This window comes from Pseudoliparis swirei, chromosome 24, assembly GCF_029220125.1.
Source record: "Pseudoliparis swirei isolate HS2019 ecotype Mariana Trench chromosome 24, NWPU_hadal_v1, whole genome shotgun sequence".
Taxonomy (NCBI): domain Eukaryota; kingdom Metazoa; phylum Chordata; class Actinopteri; order Perciformes; family Liparidae; genus Pseudoliparis; species Pseudoliparis swirei.
Window position 1 is genome coordinate 15701681 of NC_079411.1, and position 17291 is coordinate 15718971.

General features: G+C 45.4%; 1 protein-coding gene across 2 annotated transcripts in view; it reads left to right on the plus strand.

Moving 5' to 3' along the window:
* pds5a (PDS5 cohesin associated factor A) overlaps positions 1-17291 on the plus strand; it is a 50191-nt gene that overhangs the window by 26004 nt on the left and 6896 nt on the right. For both annotated transcript variants that reach the window (XM_056409471.1, XM_056409472.1), the window contains exons 3-20: positions 3040-3243; positions 8559-8645; positions 8759-8856; positions 9051-9177; positions 9817-9897; positions 10016-10156; positions 12818-12933; positions 13110-13204; positions 13313-13458; positions 13793-13944; positions 14157-14270; positions 14462-14543; positions 14647-14695; positions 14833-14972; positions 15442-15557; positions 16546-16651; positions 16808-16968; positions 17086-17209. In XM_056409471.1, coding sequence (XP_056265446.1) covers positions 3040-3243; positions 8559-8645; positions 8759-8856; positions 9051-9177; positions 9817-9897; positions 10016-10156; positions 12818-12933; positions 13110-13204; positions 13313-13458; positions 13793-13944; positions 14157-14270; positions 14462-14543; positions 14647-14695; positions 14833-14972; positions 15442-15557; positions 16546-16651; positions 16808-16968; positions 17086-17209 — 2139 coding nt within the window. The remainder of the gene's footprint in view (positions 1-3039; positions 3244-8558; positions 8646-8758; positions 8857-9050; positions 9178-9816; positions 9898-10015; positions 10157-12817; positions 12934-13109; positions 13205-13312; positions 13459-13792; positions 13945-14156; positions 14271-14461; positions 14544-14646; positions 14696-14832; positions 14973-15441; positions 15558-16545; positions 16652-16807; positions 16969-17085; positions 17210-17291) is intronic.

Here is a 17291-nt window from a genome sequence, read left to right on the forward strand (position 1 = left end):
GAGAGGAGGACGTTGAAGAAACTTGTGTCCATATTGGACAACCCGGACCACCCTCTCCACCACCTACTACAGGGACAAAACGTCTCCTTACATTACATTACATGTCATTTAGCAGACGCTTTTATCCAAAGCGACATACAATAAGTGCATTCAACCTAGAGTACAAACCAAGAACTACAAGAACACAGGAAGCAACACTTCCTCAACTCATTCGAACCACAAAAGCACCACAATAAGTGCCATCCCAGTGCCACTGAAATGCAAATCTGTGTTTTAATCCAGATAGTCGGAAAAGATGTGTTTTCAGTCTCAGGCGGAAGATGTAGAGACTTTCTGCTGTCCTGATGTCAGTGGGGAGCTCGTTCCACCACTGAGGAGCCAGGACAGCAAACAGTCTGGATTTCGAGTGATTAGCTCGAGGTGCAGGAGTCACAAGTCAGTTGGCTGTTGCCGAGCGGAGCGAACGCGCCGGGGTGTACGGTGTGACCATATCCCGGATGTAGACGGGGCCCGATCCGTTTAGAGCACGGTATGCCAGAACCAGTGTTTTGAAGCGGATGCGGGCAGCCACCGGTAACCAGTGGAGAGATCGGAGGAGTGGAGTGGTGTGGGTGAATTTCGGGAGGCTGAAGACCAGTCGAGCTGCTGCATTCTGGATGAGCTGCAGAGGTCGGATGGCCTTAGCGGGTAGACCAGCCAGGAGGGAGTTGCAGTAGTCAAGGCGTGAAATGATCAGAGCCTGGACCAGAACCTGTGCCGCCTTCTGAGTAAGAAGAGGCCGTATTCTCCTGATGTTGTGCAGCATGTACCTACAGGAACGCGTCGTCGCAGCGATGTTGGCTGTCAGGGAGAGTTGACTGTCTCCTCACGCTCCGCTGCCACAAGGACAGATACAGGAGAACATTTCTACCGACGGCTATGAGGCTCTACAATAGGGCTGCAACTAACGATTATTTTGATAATCGATTAATCGGTTGATTATTTTATCGATTAATCGGATAAAAAAAACTTTCATTTTCAACCCTTTCTTCAAAACAGGGTCCGTACGGTCATGGAAAACCTGGAAAAGTCATGGAATTTTTAAATGGCTATTAGCAGGCCTAGAAAAGTAATTGAAAAAAATAAAATCCCAAAATATTTGGAAAAGTAATGCAAATTTGTTTCATTCAAATGTTAATTTACACGGTATATATACGGTATGCTTTGGAATTCTCAGTTATTTTAAATACTACATCTTCTCACTTTGTCACGTATAGACAGAGTTCTCACAAAATGTTTAATCATGGAAAATTGGTTTAAAATCATGGAAAGGTCCTGGAGATCCACTGGTCACCATGGTGATGAACCCTGTTCACTGGTCACCATGGTGATGAACCGTCACAAACAGACTGACAGCTCTCCTCTCCTGAGCAGTGGTCCCCATGTGGTCCGGCCCCCTGAACAATATCAGAGACGCGTTCCGATTTATAATTTTTTTCACCTGGCCCACTGCCGTTGAGATTGCAGTGAGACGCGGAAAAAATGTGAAGTGGTGCTCTTCGCAATAAAACATCTTTGATGGGATGTCGCGTCTCGGCCAATCAGCGTTCAGATGTCTTCAGTGTTTGGGAAGTTAGGTTAGCTTGAATGTTAGTCCGCTACATCTACTGCTGTCACGCTGCACGGTGTAGCGATACTAACAAAGTACCCGTACGTTAAAAACGATGTGATTTAGCATATTTTTAGTATCGATACTTCATTAAAAGAGCACCCGATCAGAGCTCACGTGCTGCTCCTCTCCGTTAAATGTTGTCTGCACGCGCAGCGTTCACAGCGAGTGGCGTCGTGGCTTATCTCCGTTGCCTTTCTCCGTGGAAAAATATTTTCCGCTATCCGCCACGGAATAAATAACCACGTTTTCTAAGTTATACTCTTGTGGAAATGCCACACACGTCGTGACATGTAGCGCCCTGGTGTCTGGGTTCATGACGTCACCCGTAGGCGCACTTAGCTCCGTGAATGTCTCCGACTACGTGAATGACTTCCGCATCCAGCGCCACGTGAGCAGCAGCAGCCAATTAGATTCATCAACAGAGGAGCAGCTCAGCGCTGATTGGCTCTCACAACGCAGCGTTCAGTCTCTCCTCTCCCTCTCGCTCCGCTCTTGTTTCTCCTGCGCCGCTCTGCGCTCAACTCAACTTTGTTTATACTCCGTGACTTATTGAGCGCCGTAATAATCGCGCGACACAACGAATCGATAATGAAATTCGTTGCCAACTATTTTAATAATCGATTCGTTGTTGCAGCCCTACTCTACAACAGATCACCTCTTGCCAGATCATAGTGCAATAACTGCAATAATAACTTCATATCCACACTATGTTGATCTGCACTTCACACATTTCATTTACTTACACTACACACACACTTCATTTTCATTTACACTACACACGTACACACACTTTGAATTTTGCACACTGTCTATATTTAATATTTTTATATTTAATTTAATTTGTCATTAGTATTGTATTGTGTATTGTGTATGCATATATGTTGTATAGATACATATATATTTTATTTTATATTTGACTTTGTATACTTCTTGTATACATCTTTATCTTTCATCCCTGTTTTTTATATTTTATTTTTTATTCTTGTGTGTTTAGTTTATTGGTGCTGCTACTGTTACGACAAATTTCCCCTTGGGGATTAATAAAGTACATATCTATCTTCTTGTTGGCAAACCCCCGTGTTTAAGCTTTTGTTCCTTCATTGAACAACCTTCAGGTGTTACAGTTTGTGAGCTATGGGCCCTCTTCACTGAAGAACTTAATGACGTGTACATGTGTGGCTGTACTGTGTGCCGTAGCTGCCACTGCGCGCCAAGTGCATGTAGTATTGTGTGTAGATATTTCACTCCATGGAAGATATTGCGCTGGATAACGCCAAACAAAGCACTACAGGGAACCATAAAACTCGGCTGTGATCCAGGCTATATTTCTCCAATGCAGAACTATTGTTTCCCCTCTCATCCTTCTCATGTGTCACTCTGTCTCACAGATGGTGGTGAAGACCTACATGGACATGGACCAAGACTCCGAGGAGGAGAAGCAGCAGTATCTCGGCCTCGCACTCCACCTCGCCTCAGAGTTCTTCCTCAGGAACCCCAACAAAGACGTCAGGCTACTTGTGGCCTGCTGCCTGGCGGACATCTTTAGGATCTATGCCCCCGAGGCCCCATACACCTCTCACGACAAACTCAAGGTTTGGAACTGACCCTAGATAGTCATATTAAATCCTCTAGCAAGGGACTAAGCACCCTCCTCAAGGGAGTAGTTGTCAAAAGCAATCAACGCTTTTCAGTCTTGTAGTTTTCACCAGGTCAAATGACAGCTGTCTGCAGATTGTATGGAGTTACTAACTAACACGCAAATTAGGGAAATGAATGAAAATTTTAAAAAATTACATTATATATCTTAACTTAATATGTCTAGCAAAGTCCTAACTGCCTCGCTTCAGTCTTTTGTGTTCAACTTGATTCAAGCTCATGTTGTGTCAATCCAATTAAAAGTGCTTTGTAAATCGCTGTTATTGTAGAAAGTCGGTCTGAACCAAGCGGCAACCTCTGATTGTGCGTTCACACCAGTTTCGCAACGCTTTGCTCGCGTGAGTTTACTCGCTCGACCATTTTCCGTGTTCACACCAAAAGCGGTGCGAAGCGCCGCGAGGGACGGAGGTTATCTCCGTGGCTTTACTTCGTGAAATCAGTTATATTTTACGCCATCCATCGTGGAAGAACTAACCACTAGTTCTGCTTCATACTTGTTGAGGACATCCCACAAACGTCGGAACATCTAATGCCCTCTGTGACACGTGTGTAGCTGTCACTAGTAGGTTCCCCCCCCCTAAAGCACCAATAAGCAGCAAGCAGCCAGAGGGATATTCGGTAATATTGTTTATTCCGACAGCAGACTGTGTCTCTGCTCTCCACGCTCCCCCTCTCTCCTGTCTGTCCAGCTCCTTTATGGAGACAGACTCAGATAACCCACACAGATCGTCATCAGCTGGACTGATTACCAATCTGATTACCAATCAGACCAGCTGATGACAATCAGACACCGTTCCCTGAACCACACCCCCACTCCACCCACTCTGCAGCCAAGCCTAAACAACCCCCGCTGCCACATACCTCCACCGCCCGATTTAGGCCGGGGCAACATCCGGCCTAACCTACTCCCCCTCCCCCCCATGAGAGCGGGAGAGGAAGTCTGCCACGACCATCTGCGTCCCCGGCCTATGGATCACCTTGAAATTAAAAGGCTGTAAAGCCAGATACCACCGAGTGATTCGGGCGTTGGTATCTTTCATGCGGTGGAGCCATTGGAGCGGGGCGTGGTCCGACCAGAGGGTGAATGAGCGTCCCAGGAGGTAGTAGCGCAGGGAGTCGACCGCCCACCGGATGGCGAGGCACTCCTTCTCCACCGTGCTGTACCTGCCCTCCCTCTCCGACAGCTTGCGGCTGATGTACAGCACGGGGCGGTCAAACCCCCCTACCTGCTGGGACAAAACGGCCCCCAGCCCTCTGTTCGACGCATCAGTCTGCAGAGTAAAAGGGAGAGAGAAGTTAGGTGTGTGGAGGAGTGGTTCCCCACAGAGAGCTTGCTTTACCTCCTCAAACGCCAACTGGCACCGCTCCGTCCACTGGACCGGATCTGAGGCACCTTTCCGGGTCAGGTCAGTCATGGGGCTGGTCAGCTCTGCAAAGTTCGGGATGAACCGCCTGTAATAGCCCGCCAGCCCCAAAAACTGCCTCACCTCTTTTTTAGTCTTGGGCCGCGGGCAGGCTGCGATGGCGGCGGTCTTGTCCACCTGAGGGCGCACCTGCCCGGCGCCCAAGTGGTACCCCAGATACCGTACCTCCCTCCGTCCAACTGCACACTTCCCCGGGTTGGCCGTAAGCCCCGCCTGCCTCAGGGACTCCAGCACCGCGCCAACCCGCTGCACATGCTCCGCCCAGGTGGTGCTGTGTATGATCACATCATCCAGGTAGGCGCCAGCATATTCAGCGTGCGGACGCAGCACCCGGTCCATGAGGCATTGAAAGGTGGCTGGGGCCCCGAACAACCCAAAGGGAAGCGTGGTGAATTGGTATAACCCAAACGGAGTGGAGAAGGCCGTTTTTTCCTTAGACTCTGGCGACAGAGGAATCTGCCAGTAGCCCTTGGTTAAATCCAGTGTCGTAAAGAAACGCGCAGTGCCCAGTCGGTCCAGGAGCTCGTCGACCCGGGGCATTGGGTAAGCATCGAACCGTGACACATCATTCACCCTGCGATAGTCCACGCAGAACCGAATAGACCCATGCTTCTTGACCACAAGAACAATGGGGCTACACCAGGCACTGTGGGACTCTTCTATTACCCCCATCTCCAGCATTGCAGCCAATTCCCGCTGAACCACCTTTCTCTTGTGTTCAGGTAACCTGTAGGGTCGTGAACGCACTGTCACGCCCGGAGGAGTCTCAATCTCGTGCTCTATGAGGTTTGTGCGTCCTGGAAGGAGAGAGAACACATCAGCAAACTGCTTTTGCAACCAGGCAATGTCTGTTTTCTGGGTCCCCGAGAGACGGTCTTCACAAAGGAGCGAGGCCGGATTAGTGGATTTTGGGACCTCAGGCCCCAGCTCCTCTCTCTCAGATACCGAGGACACCAGAGAAACAGACTCCGCCTCCCTCCATGCTTTAAGGAGGTTGAGGTGGTAAATCTGTGTAGCTCCGCCCCTATCAGAACGCACCACCTCATAGTCGACATCCCCCACTCGCCGTGTGACCACAAAGGGCCCTTGCCACTTGGCGAGGAGTTTAGAGCTGGAAGAAGGAAGCAATACAAGTACCTTCTCTCCCGGTGTGAATTGTCTCAGCCTGGCCCCTCTGTTGTACAGCCGCTGCTGACGCTCCTGGGCCTGGAGCAAATTCTCACGTGACAGCTGACCCTGTGTGTGGAGCTTTGCTCGCAGGTCCAGGACGTGTTGGATCTCGTTTTTACTGGTGCTCGGCCCCTCCTCCCAGTTTTCTTTAATGAGGTCGAGCACCCCCCGTGGAGTCCTGCCAAACAACAGTTCAAAGGGAGAAAATCCCGTGGAGGCCTGGGGAACCTCCCGTACTGCAAACAAGTCAAGCCATTTATCCCAATTACGTTCATCGTCATTAATAAATATACGGATCATGGACTTCAAAGTCTTATTCAGACGCTCCACCAGACCGTCGGTCTGTGGATCGTCATCAGCTGGACTGATTACCAATCAGACCAGCTGATGACAATCAGACACCGTTCCCTGAACCACACCCCCGCTCCACCCACTCTACAGCCGAGCCTTAACACCCCTCGCTGCCACACCCTCGTGTTTGGGTTCACAACATCACCTGTAGGCTCACACAGCTCGGTCACTTTTACCGATTAAGTTAACAGTTAGGTCTAAAAAGACTTCCGCTTCCAGCGCTACGTGAGCGGAACATCTAACTCCCTCGTGTTCGGGTTCAAAACATTATATCACATATCTCTATTTATACATAATGTCACCCGTGCCTGTTTTATTCTCTGCGATCCTGGTACTCATAAGAGGTTGTATTAAAGAGCTTCGGGTGCCTGCGAACCGCAACGATAAGCACGTCCTCCTTGTTCTGATTCAACAACCGCGAGACAGTGATGACGCGCGTAGCAACTCAAGAGCTGATTGCCCAGAGTTGCGAAGTTTTGGAACACCCAAAATGTGCTCTCCGGGGAAATCTTGCGTCTTATCGCAACCACACGCATCTGTACGTTGACTTTGCCTGGGATCTTGTCACCCGAAAATTTTGCAGCGCTTTTGGTGTGAACGCATCATGAGACCAACGCTGAACAGCCAGAAACTGCAGTTCCTCAAATGACCACTCGGGGCTGGCTCCAAAAGCGAGTCAACTCCCCAAAAAAATTTTTACTGTACTTTACAGCAGAAATAACCCGTTTACAGCCTGGTACTAAAACAGTTTTGGTCTTTATAGCTAATGCCTCCATTTATGACAACTTTACAGGGGGGTTCATTTTTATACAACTCTCCCATTTTAAATAATGTTGAGGCTTAACGTTAGGCATTATTGAGGGTGTGGCTGCTTTGAGTAACCGATGCCGTCAAAGCAGCTAGCGGTCTGCTAGGTGTCACCTCATTTAGTACGAGTCATAGAGTTTGTGGTGTCAGATTTTTTTGAGGGAATTTTTTAATGCAAATATTGAAAATTAATATGGCTTTGTGGAGGTTAATTGTATGCTGTTCATCCTGCTGGTCAATGTGGGAGTGTTGGTTGATGACAACTTCCGTTCCCGCATTAAATATCTGTAATGTCGGTGAAACTGAATCCTGGAATACAGGACAGCGCCATTCAACCGCAACACACTTTCTAGGGATGCACCGATCTGATCGGCGCCGATCCATATCGGCCGATATAGCCATTATTGGTTTTGATCGGCGTTCTCAAAACGGCCGATCAGATGACGTAACATCTGCGAGAACTATCAGACGTTTCAATCGCCGCGCACCGCAACGGAGACGATGCGCCCGGCGAGGGCCGCAGAGTGAGAGGTCCACGAGGGGATCCTCACGCACCGAGCGGCGTCCCCGTCCCCCGAGTTGAATCTCTGGGTCAACTCAGCCGACTCTCACATCTGTCCCTATAGACTGATGCTCACGGTAAACGCATTCGATCGGGAGCGCGCGAGGGTTTTGATAGTTAGCGGAAGGATTTAAGTGACAACATCCGGTTTTGCAAAGTTAGCGGAAAGAACCACGTGAAACATCCGTTTTTCAAAATAAGATGTCGACAAATCATACACTAGCATATAAAAGTAAACAATGAACTGATTTTGTATCTTTATAGATTGTTTCTGAGATTTAGCTTAAATTATGCTAACATTAAAACATTTTTACTGTACCAAGGAAGAGTTTATAAAAATAAGTCAGACTTTTGTATGTTAAAAAAAGTCCTGTAAATAGATTTCCCCAAGAGTTCCAGGAAATGAATAATGCAGATGTGTTCCATACATATCTGAAATCCCCTACAATAGCAATCAAACAATTTTAATGTATCAATTAGGACATTTTTCAAAGTAAAAGTCCTAAATGTTTAAAGAAATCGGTAATTTCTTTAATGTTTGAGTTGCTTTATATATGTATTTCCTCATAGTCCTAGGCAATAATGCTACACAATAAATAGAATGCTTCAATCGACACCGTGATCGGTATTATCGGATCGGCAGATACCGATTTCAGTGATCGGTGATCGGCACCAAAAACCTGATCGTGCATCTCTAACACTTTCCTCACAACAGAGGACTAGAAAGATAAGATGGCTTAAAAAAAAGGGGAGGCCTGTGCTTTATGTAGACATTTAGAGACCTTGATACATTTGCGAGTCCTGTAACGACTGCTTTGTCTCATTCAATCTGGTGTTTTTTAGAGTTAAATTTCTTTATTTTTTTTAAGACTCAGCAAAACTGACATGAAAAATAACCAACAACAAACTCAAAAGTGTTTTCCTGTCTTGTCTCCAGGACATATTCCTGTTCATCACCAGACAGCTCAAGGGACTGGAAGACACTAAGAGCCCTCAGTTCAACAGATACTTCTACCTGCTGGAGGTAAGGCGCTGATGTAGAAACCACGAGGGGTCTAAACTTGTGTGTGTTAACTGCGCCTCACAGTTCCTCAAGCAGCTGATGAAGGACTAACTTGTCTATATGCGTTTTTCTAGAATCTGGCGTGGGTGAAGTCGTACAACATATGCTTCGAGCTTGAGGACTGTAACGAGATCTTCATCCAGCTTTTCAAAACGCTCTTCTCTGTCATCAAGTAAGGCTTTTGCTTTTCTTTTTGCTGCTTCATATCGCTGTTCATCAGACCTTTCTTCTTATTCTGTCTCACCTGTAGCGCTTGAATCTGTCTTGCATGTCGATCGGCTGTATATTTATATACCGATGGACCCATTCACTCATTTATTTATTATAGTTTCAACTTTTCTTTCATGTCCATCTCTTCCTCCACAGTAACAGCCATAATCAGAAGGTGCAGATGCACATGATAGACCTGATGAGCTCCATCATCATGGAGGGTGATGGAGTCACACAGGAGCTGCTGGACACCATCCTCATCAACCTCATCCCTGCACACAAGGTGGGACACACAAACAAATGTATTAACTAATTAGAATTTGTATCGTTTGTGTATAATTCAGAGAGATCTCTAGATACAATTATGTAACCAGCTTTTCTTTCTTTTATTTAATAGAATCGGGATCATTATTTTATTTTTTGCTTTAATTTAAAATCTTATTATGAAAGTTCCATTTGCAGCACAAACACACTGGTTAAACTATTGGGGTTGAAGGGTTCTTCCCTTTATCCCTGTGAAGGGTTCTTCCCTTTATCCCTGTGAAAGGTTTTTGGGTACAGATTGTAAAGCTCTCTGAGACACATTTGTAATTTGTGATATCGGGCTATATAATATATACAGAATTGAATAGTTCTGTGATTTCTTTAAATGTTTCCATTTGTTTTCGAATAATACAAAACTATTCTGAGCTGTGCTCGCCACAAGAGGACTCTTATTACTCTAAACTCTGATTATTAACAAAAAAGATTTTATTACAATCCTTTTTAAATGGTCAACCATGAGTCTCTCATATTATCTCAACCTCTCACACAGCGTCAGGATTGTCCAATGTCAACCACCGTCGGCTGACATTGGACAAGCCTGACGCTGTGTGTATCAGGGAGTGTTTAACTAATCCGTGTTCAACTGTCCTTGGTACAGAATCTCAACAAGCAAGCGTATGATTTAGCCAAGACTCTGCTGAAGAGGACCGTCCAGACCATCGAGACGTGCATTGCAAACGTGAGTAGTAGCCATGCTTAACGAGTGAAAGCTTTTCTCCCTCATGTCTGTACCTGCAGCACATTGTCTTTGTAATCATGTATTTATCTCCCAAGTTGTTCTTGTTCCTCTTTCTCAGTTCTTCAATCAGGTTTTAGTGATGGGCAAGTCATCGGTCAGCGACCTGTCGGAGCACGTCTTTGACCTCATCCAGGAACTGTTTGCCATCGACCCCATGCTGCTTACTTCAGTCATGCCACAATTGGAATTCAAACTCAAGGTTAATACAACAACACACACACAAACCGTCAAAATCATCATCGCCATTTGTGTTATCTATAAAACTGTTTTTACCCAGAGGACGCAGAACACACTTTTAAGAGCGGGCCTAATCCAACCTTTAGCTACACTCGCTTATGGTAAGAAAGGAGGCTCTAGACGAGCGGTCCCCAACCTTTTTTGAGCCACGGACCGGTTCCGTGTCAGAAATTATTTTCACGGACCGGCAATATAAATGACATAATAAATATGACGTCATACAATTATACGAAGGGCATAAAGTGCCAAAACTACAACTCATCATTACGCCGAATTAGTGTGAGCCGTGCGCTTGTTTACCTGCAACGAGCCGCGAATGGAGACGGCGACACAGACGTGTGTTTGGTCCGCTGCTCCTAACCGAGTTCTGGTCGCTGTCATTAGAACACCGGCAGAGTTGTTGTGTGAAATGTCCCTTAAGTCCACCGTCATTTGCATCTCCAACACATTTTCTTCTAGCTCGGACGGGCTCGGTTCACCGGGTGGGTTTGTTTACAAATGGGTTGCAGGTCTATTCTTTTGCAGTCGGGTCTTTTGTGGTTGGAGTACCACTCAAACTCTTTTAAAAGCCTCTTCCACCCGGTCAACGTCTGAAACATGTAGAATATTCCGCTGTTCACTCGCCCACACAGCAGCGACTTTATCGGTCAACTTGAAAACAGTTGTCATTTCCCTGAAGTGACAGAATTCATTGAGCAGGTTGAATATGTTTTAAGATTCTTTGTCACTGAAATGTGCCGCCAGCAGAGGGTTCGGCGCGTGAGACTCGCCTGCAGCGATAAACCCGAACTTTAAGACTCCTGAACGCGGCTCAGACGTACACACGGGTGTATCCAGTCCTTTTTCAAAATAATATATTTTTCCGACTGATTAATTTCTTTTTGATTTTATTCACTTTTTTTCCGCGGCCCGATTCCAACCAAGCCGTGGACCGGTACCGGGCCGCGGCCCGGGGGTTGGGGACCCCTGCTCTAGACCACAGGAGTCAAGCGTGGCGTTCCGATTCAAGTTATGTGGCCTGCGATGGTTTGAAAGGCATATGATCAGCAAAGTCATTTTTGAAAACCCGGTTTCAGTGGGTCGCGGGCCTTTTGCTTTAATGGTTAGAAAAATAATCGTGCCTTTTTTATTTGTTTATGGAGATTTTTTATGTAGCGGAGTGCCATCTATCCACACTCCTTAATGCTGCGTTCACACAACTTGCGTGATTTTACTCGCCGGACTATTTTTGATCATTCGCGCCGGAGAGGGGGCGTGGCTTACCACCATAGAACAGTTCATTTCCGCCGTCAACCATTTGCTTATGTTGTGGATGTCCCACAATGTCGGAAAACATAAAACACCCTTGTGTCTGGGTTTATAATATTATTTAATATTCAGTGAGTGCTGCTTCATTTTCTACAAAGCACAATGTTTTTCAGTATTTAGCTACTGATAATGTAATCAGTTGAATCTTTTAAAATTACTTTTAGTGTGATATATTTTGAGTTTGTTGATGAAAGCTGCTCCTCAAGACACTGGAGTGTTTCCATAGTGCAATGTTGGCTGTCATAGGTTCAGTAAGTGAGTATTCTGAGCTAAAGTTACATAATTTGAGTCTTTTCTTAAATTATTTCTCAGTAGTTTGACTTTTTTATTTTATGTTTGTGAATGAAAGCACTGAGTATTTTAAAAGGCTGAAGTTACTGAATTGCTATCTGTTATATTACCTCATGTCCTTAAGGTGGACTTTTTGGTTTTTAATTGAGTTTAAATGGGAATTTAAAAAAAGAAGAAGTTGTATTTGGAGTACTGTGATATTTGGTATTATCTCGGGTTTAAACTGCACCATTCTTTCATTAAATCGATTTGAGAAGTCATTCAGGTTTGATGGGGGGTCCTGCAGCCAGACTAGTTGAGAACCACTGCCCCAGACCACATGTGTCACATGTTCTTAGCGTCGCACAATTATTTGTTGGACCAGAGTTATGTCCTTCTCAACTGTGATAGAAAGACTTTGAACAAAGTTAATGTAAGAACATGTGTTTGATCTTCGATAGAGTAATGTGGGTTTCTTGACCCTAAATTAAATGTATTTATGTTAATGTCCTGACATATATTTTTACACTTTAATAAACAATAATAAAATGCAATGACAGTTATTTAACAATATGTTCGAGAGTAGTTGTTACAGTTACAACCGGCTCTTTGAGGGAAACCATGGTGCTGATGTGGCCCGCTGCTAAAATGAGTGACACCCCTGCTTTAGACAATCCCAACTGACATCGGCGTGAGAGGCGGGTCAGAGCCAATCACCGAGCATGCGCCATCATCACACTACTATGTTGGAGATTGACCTGCATGCTTTTAGCCTACTGAGGGTGCTTTTGTGCTACTACAGACTGTAAACAAATATAAATATGTATCAGTTTGGGGATGTTGTTTTCCTGATTCTGTTGAAGATCCACAGCTCTGTGTGCTCACAGACGGCAAGTTGTGCTCGTATCAGATCCGAGCACAACACTAGGATAGTTGACAGTTTGTCCCACTGTTTTGTTTGCATAGGACAAGACTAAAATAAATATTAGTTTGAAAAAGAGCTTGAAAAAAGGAAAGTCATTTACTTTTACATGTGTGTTTGCAGAGCAACGATGGCGAGGAGCGTCTGGCTGTTGTTCGTTTGCTAGCAAAGTTGTTTGGGGCCAAAGACTCAGAGCTAGCGTCGCAGAACAGACCGCTGTGGCAGTGCTTCTTAGGACGGTGAGTTACATCAACAATATACACTGAACCCCTTGTTGTATTTTTCAAGCGTTTGTAAACTCAGGAAGTCTGAGTATTTACTGAGTCATTCACCAGCTGGCTTACCTGCTCTTCCGAAAGACGGTGCTTAATTCAGGGTATTCCATGACGTAAAACTGATGTTTTTTTCCCTACAGGTTCAATGACATCCATGTTCCTGTCCGGCTAGAGTCTGTTAAGTTTGCCAGCCACTGCCTCATGAACCACCCAGACCTGGCCAAAGACCTGACGGGTGTGTTTGTGTTCCCCGACTTGCCGTCTTTTTCTCCCTCATCCTCCCCTGCCCCCTCTCAATTCAGTATTTTTCACCACATGGCGTTGTGTCTTTCTCCTCATTTAGAGTATTTGAAGGTGCGTTCGCACGACCCAGAGGAAGCCATCCGCCACGATGTCATTGTCACCATCATCAACGCGGGGAAGAAAGACCTCAACCTGGTCAATGACCAGCTTTTGGGTTTTGTTCGAGAGAGGACCTTAGACAAGAGGGTGAGACAAATGTGCACACTTGAGTGGTGCCGATGTTGTCATAAGGCGTGACTGAATCAGGGGGCATTTTGGGTAGTCGTAGAAGGAGATGGATGCATCGATTTGGCTTTCAAATTGGATCTCTTCCTGTCATTCAAAAGTATTGTGGTTATTCAGTCTGTTGATCAGCAGTCGTTGACTTTGGAGACATTTCACCCACAATGTTCTAAAAGTTTTCATTTGCTTATGACAAAGTTTCCTTTTCTGTTTTTTTTCCCACTTTTAAAATGTAAAATTGACTTTGATCATCTCCATTTAAACCGTTCCTCCCTGTTTTCTCTCCCCCCCTCTATAGTGGCGTGTGCGTAAGGAAGCCATGATGGGCCTCGCCCAGCTTTTTAAGAAGTACTGTCTGCACCATGAGGCCGGGAAGGAGTCCGCCCTGAAGATCAGCTGGATCAAAGACAAACTGCTGCACATCTACTATCAGAACAGCATTGACGACAAGTGAGCATATTACACCCCGCCATGTAGTGTTCCATTGACATTAACAACACGGCGCTGTTTTGGACGTTTCCAGCCTTGAGAAGCAGCCTAAACATTAAGGTGATACAAGTTGACACCGGGAATGCTGTGTTCAGGTTTATTCGTGCACTGAATTTATTGTCACTTCCAGTCTACTTGTTTTCACGGAATAAACTTTCTCCCCATCTCTTCAGGTTATTAGTCGAAAAGATCTTCGCTCAGTACATGGTCCCTCACAGTCTTGACACGGAGGAGAAGATGAAGTGTCTGTACTACCTGTATGCCTGCCTGGACACAAACGCTGTCAAGTAAGTAAAACCTGCAAGATCTCCATCAACACATGAATACTTAGTTTTAGTTATGCATGCTGTAAACGCACCTTTAAAAAACAAATGCAAACAAACTAATATCACAAGGACTGCACATTGATCACCCACCCCCCTGTTCTTTTGTCGCATCTCACCCGTGTCTCCTCTCTTGGTGCATTCTTTGCTTCTAGGGCCCTGAATGAGATGTGGAAGTGTCAGAACATGCTCCGAAGCCTTGTCAAAGAGCTGCTTGACCTCCACAAGCTGCCAGTGGTGTGTTGACAGGCATTTACATACAGAGCTCACCACCTCTCCCAGGTCTTTTGATGCAAAACATATCTGACATTTTTCTCCTTATCTCTTTCCCGCCCGATAGTCTGAGCCCAATAGCACGGCCATGTTCGGGAAGCTGATGAGTATAGCCAGTAAGTTGGAAACCACACAAACGCATCCAGTATGCTTTCACTCCGCACGCGCTTGTCATACCTTTCAGATGGTCGAGGTTGATTTTGCCTAAAGTGACCGACTATGCGATTTTAACTTGTCTTTTTCTTTTCTTCAGAGAATCTGCCAGACGCTGGAAAAGCCCAGGACTTCATGAAGAAGTTCAATCAGGTTCTGGGCGAAGATGAGAAGCTCCGAGTCCAACTGGAGATGCTCATCAGCCCGACATGCTCCTGCAAACAGGCGGAGATCTGTGTGGTGAGAGGAATACATAGTTCTGCTGTTGCGGTCACAAATCACTCGAGGGAGCATCTTATCCCTGAAGACCACGTTGTTCATTGTAACGTTTTCGAGAAAGATGGACCGAAAATGGTTTGCTTCAAGGTGACACCACTTCAAGGAGATGTCATGCTATGAATGGGAAAGCTTCTCCTCGCGCAGCATTAATCAACACCTTATCAATACTTGATCCCTGGTTTCCCATAACAGAGCAAAGCTATGTTTTAAATAATATGAATCAGTTACTGGCACATTATTGTTAAAGACCTCCATATAAATAGTGAATTAAGTATCAAACAAATAGGAGCACATGTTTAAAAAAAAAAAATTACGGTACATTTTGGTTGGTTGTCCAATATTTAGTAATACAAACCTGGGCATAAATATGCATGCAGATATATTTGCACGAATCCATTAATGTTGTGATTAACAATGTTTTTTTATGCAGAGAGAGATCACCCGGAAGTTAACGTTCCCCAAACAGCCCACCAACCCATTCCTGGAGATGGTCAAGTTCCTGCTGGAGCGCATCGCCCCCGTCCACATCGACTCTGAGGCCATCAGGTCAGAAAGATATCCCGACATGCTGCGCTTGGGTCATATTTATTTTTTTAATTTTAACAACAGAACAAAAATATAAGAACACGTTCAAGTCGACGGATTTTAAATCCTGTTGGTCAAATTTAAGTTTTATTTATTCACTATTTTGTTGTAGAGCGCACAAAAAGATGCAGGCCAGCACTTCCTATCTCAGTGATATGGATCTCCATGTACTATCTGGGTCTCTGTCATTGTGTAACACCATGAACAGGCGTTGCTCGTTCACTGAGACACCTAGTGGTGGTGAAAGGTACCAGCGGGCCTCAGGCAGGGAACAGGTGTAACCCTTTCTGCTTCATGGAAAAACACCACAAGAAAGAGAAACTCACATACTTAACCAACTTCTAGTGTTCACCCACAGACCTTATGGTGAATATTTCAGCACATTTGTTTCTTCAGTAACCACGTTGGGATTTCTGCAAAAAGAAAATCCTGTTTTGCCAATTTATTTTAATGTTTTTGCCACTTAGAGTGTGATAGTTTTGCCGCTTAGAGTGTGATAGTTCCATAATATTGGAGAGAAGGCAGAAACCTCTAAGGCCGATATCTCCACAAGTATTCAACTTGCACCAAAACAATCTAGATTAATATATAGCACTAGAGGCAAGAGGATAATGTGTAATTTGTTAGGCAGTGTAAAAGTTTCTGCCGGTTAAATTTGCGCTGTAGGGGCGACTGGGTCAGTGGGTAGCAGGTCCGTCTTTCAATCAAGGGGTTGGAGGTTCAATCCCCGCCCTCGTCGATGTGTCCTTGAGCAAGACACTTAACCCTGAATTGCTCCCAGTAGCTGAGTCTACGGTGTATGATTGTAACAGGATTGTTAGACGCTTTGGATAAATGCGTCAGCCAAATGACATGTAATAATATTTTGTCCTAAAATATCCAAATGGTCGTCCGCTGTGATGTAATCCCATTTCCATTATTTTCATGGATTATTATTTGGTTTTCTTAGTGCTCTGGTGAAGCTGCTGAACAAGTCCATTGAGGGAACAGCAGATGACGACGAGGAGGGCGTTACCCCTGACGCAGCCATCCGCTCCGGCCTGGAGCTCCTCAAGGTACACAACGTGGACGGACTGTGAAATTGTGAAATTGGTCATTAGTAGTGAAACAGGGGCTTTAGCTTGGAAAATATTGTTCCGGATTGTTTGTTATTCCTGATTATTTCCAACAACGAATTGTAACAGAGTAAATCATCCCTGCTCTCCTTCTAGGTTTTATCGTTCACGCACCCCACAGCGTTCCACTCTGCGGAAACCTACGAGTCTCTGCTGCAGTGTTTGAAGATGGAGGACGAGAAAGTGGCGGAGGCAGCCATCCAGATATTCAGAAACACGGGACAGAAGATCGAGACAGAGCTCCAACAGATACGATCGTAAGAGAAAATTTACTTCATACTTAAAGCAGCTTTAGAAATCAACAGGCGACGGGTCCACACTTTTATTAGCCACGGACCGTTGGTACTTTTCCTCATGTCTGTTTGGTCCACCAGGACTCTGATTCCCGTCCTGCATCAGAAAGCCAAGCGGGGAACGCCTCACCAGGCCAAGCAGGCCGTCCACTGCATCCACGCTATCTTCAACAACAAGGAAGTGCAGCTCGCACAGATTTTTGAGGTAGAGGACCCTTTTCCTAAATGACTGGTTTGCGGGATGCACATTGTATTACAAATAGACAACGATTTAGTATATTTTTATT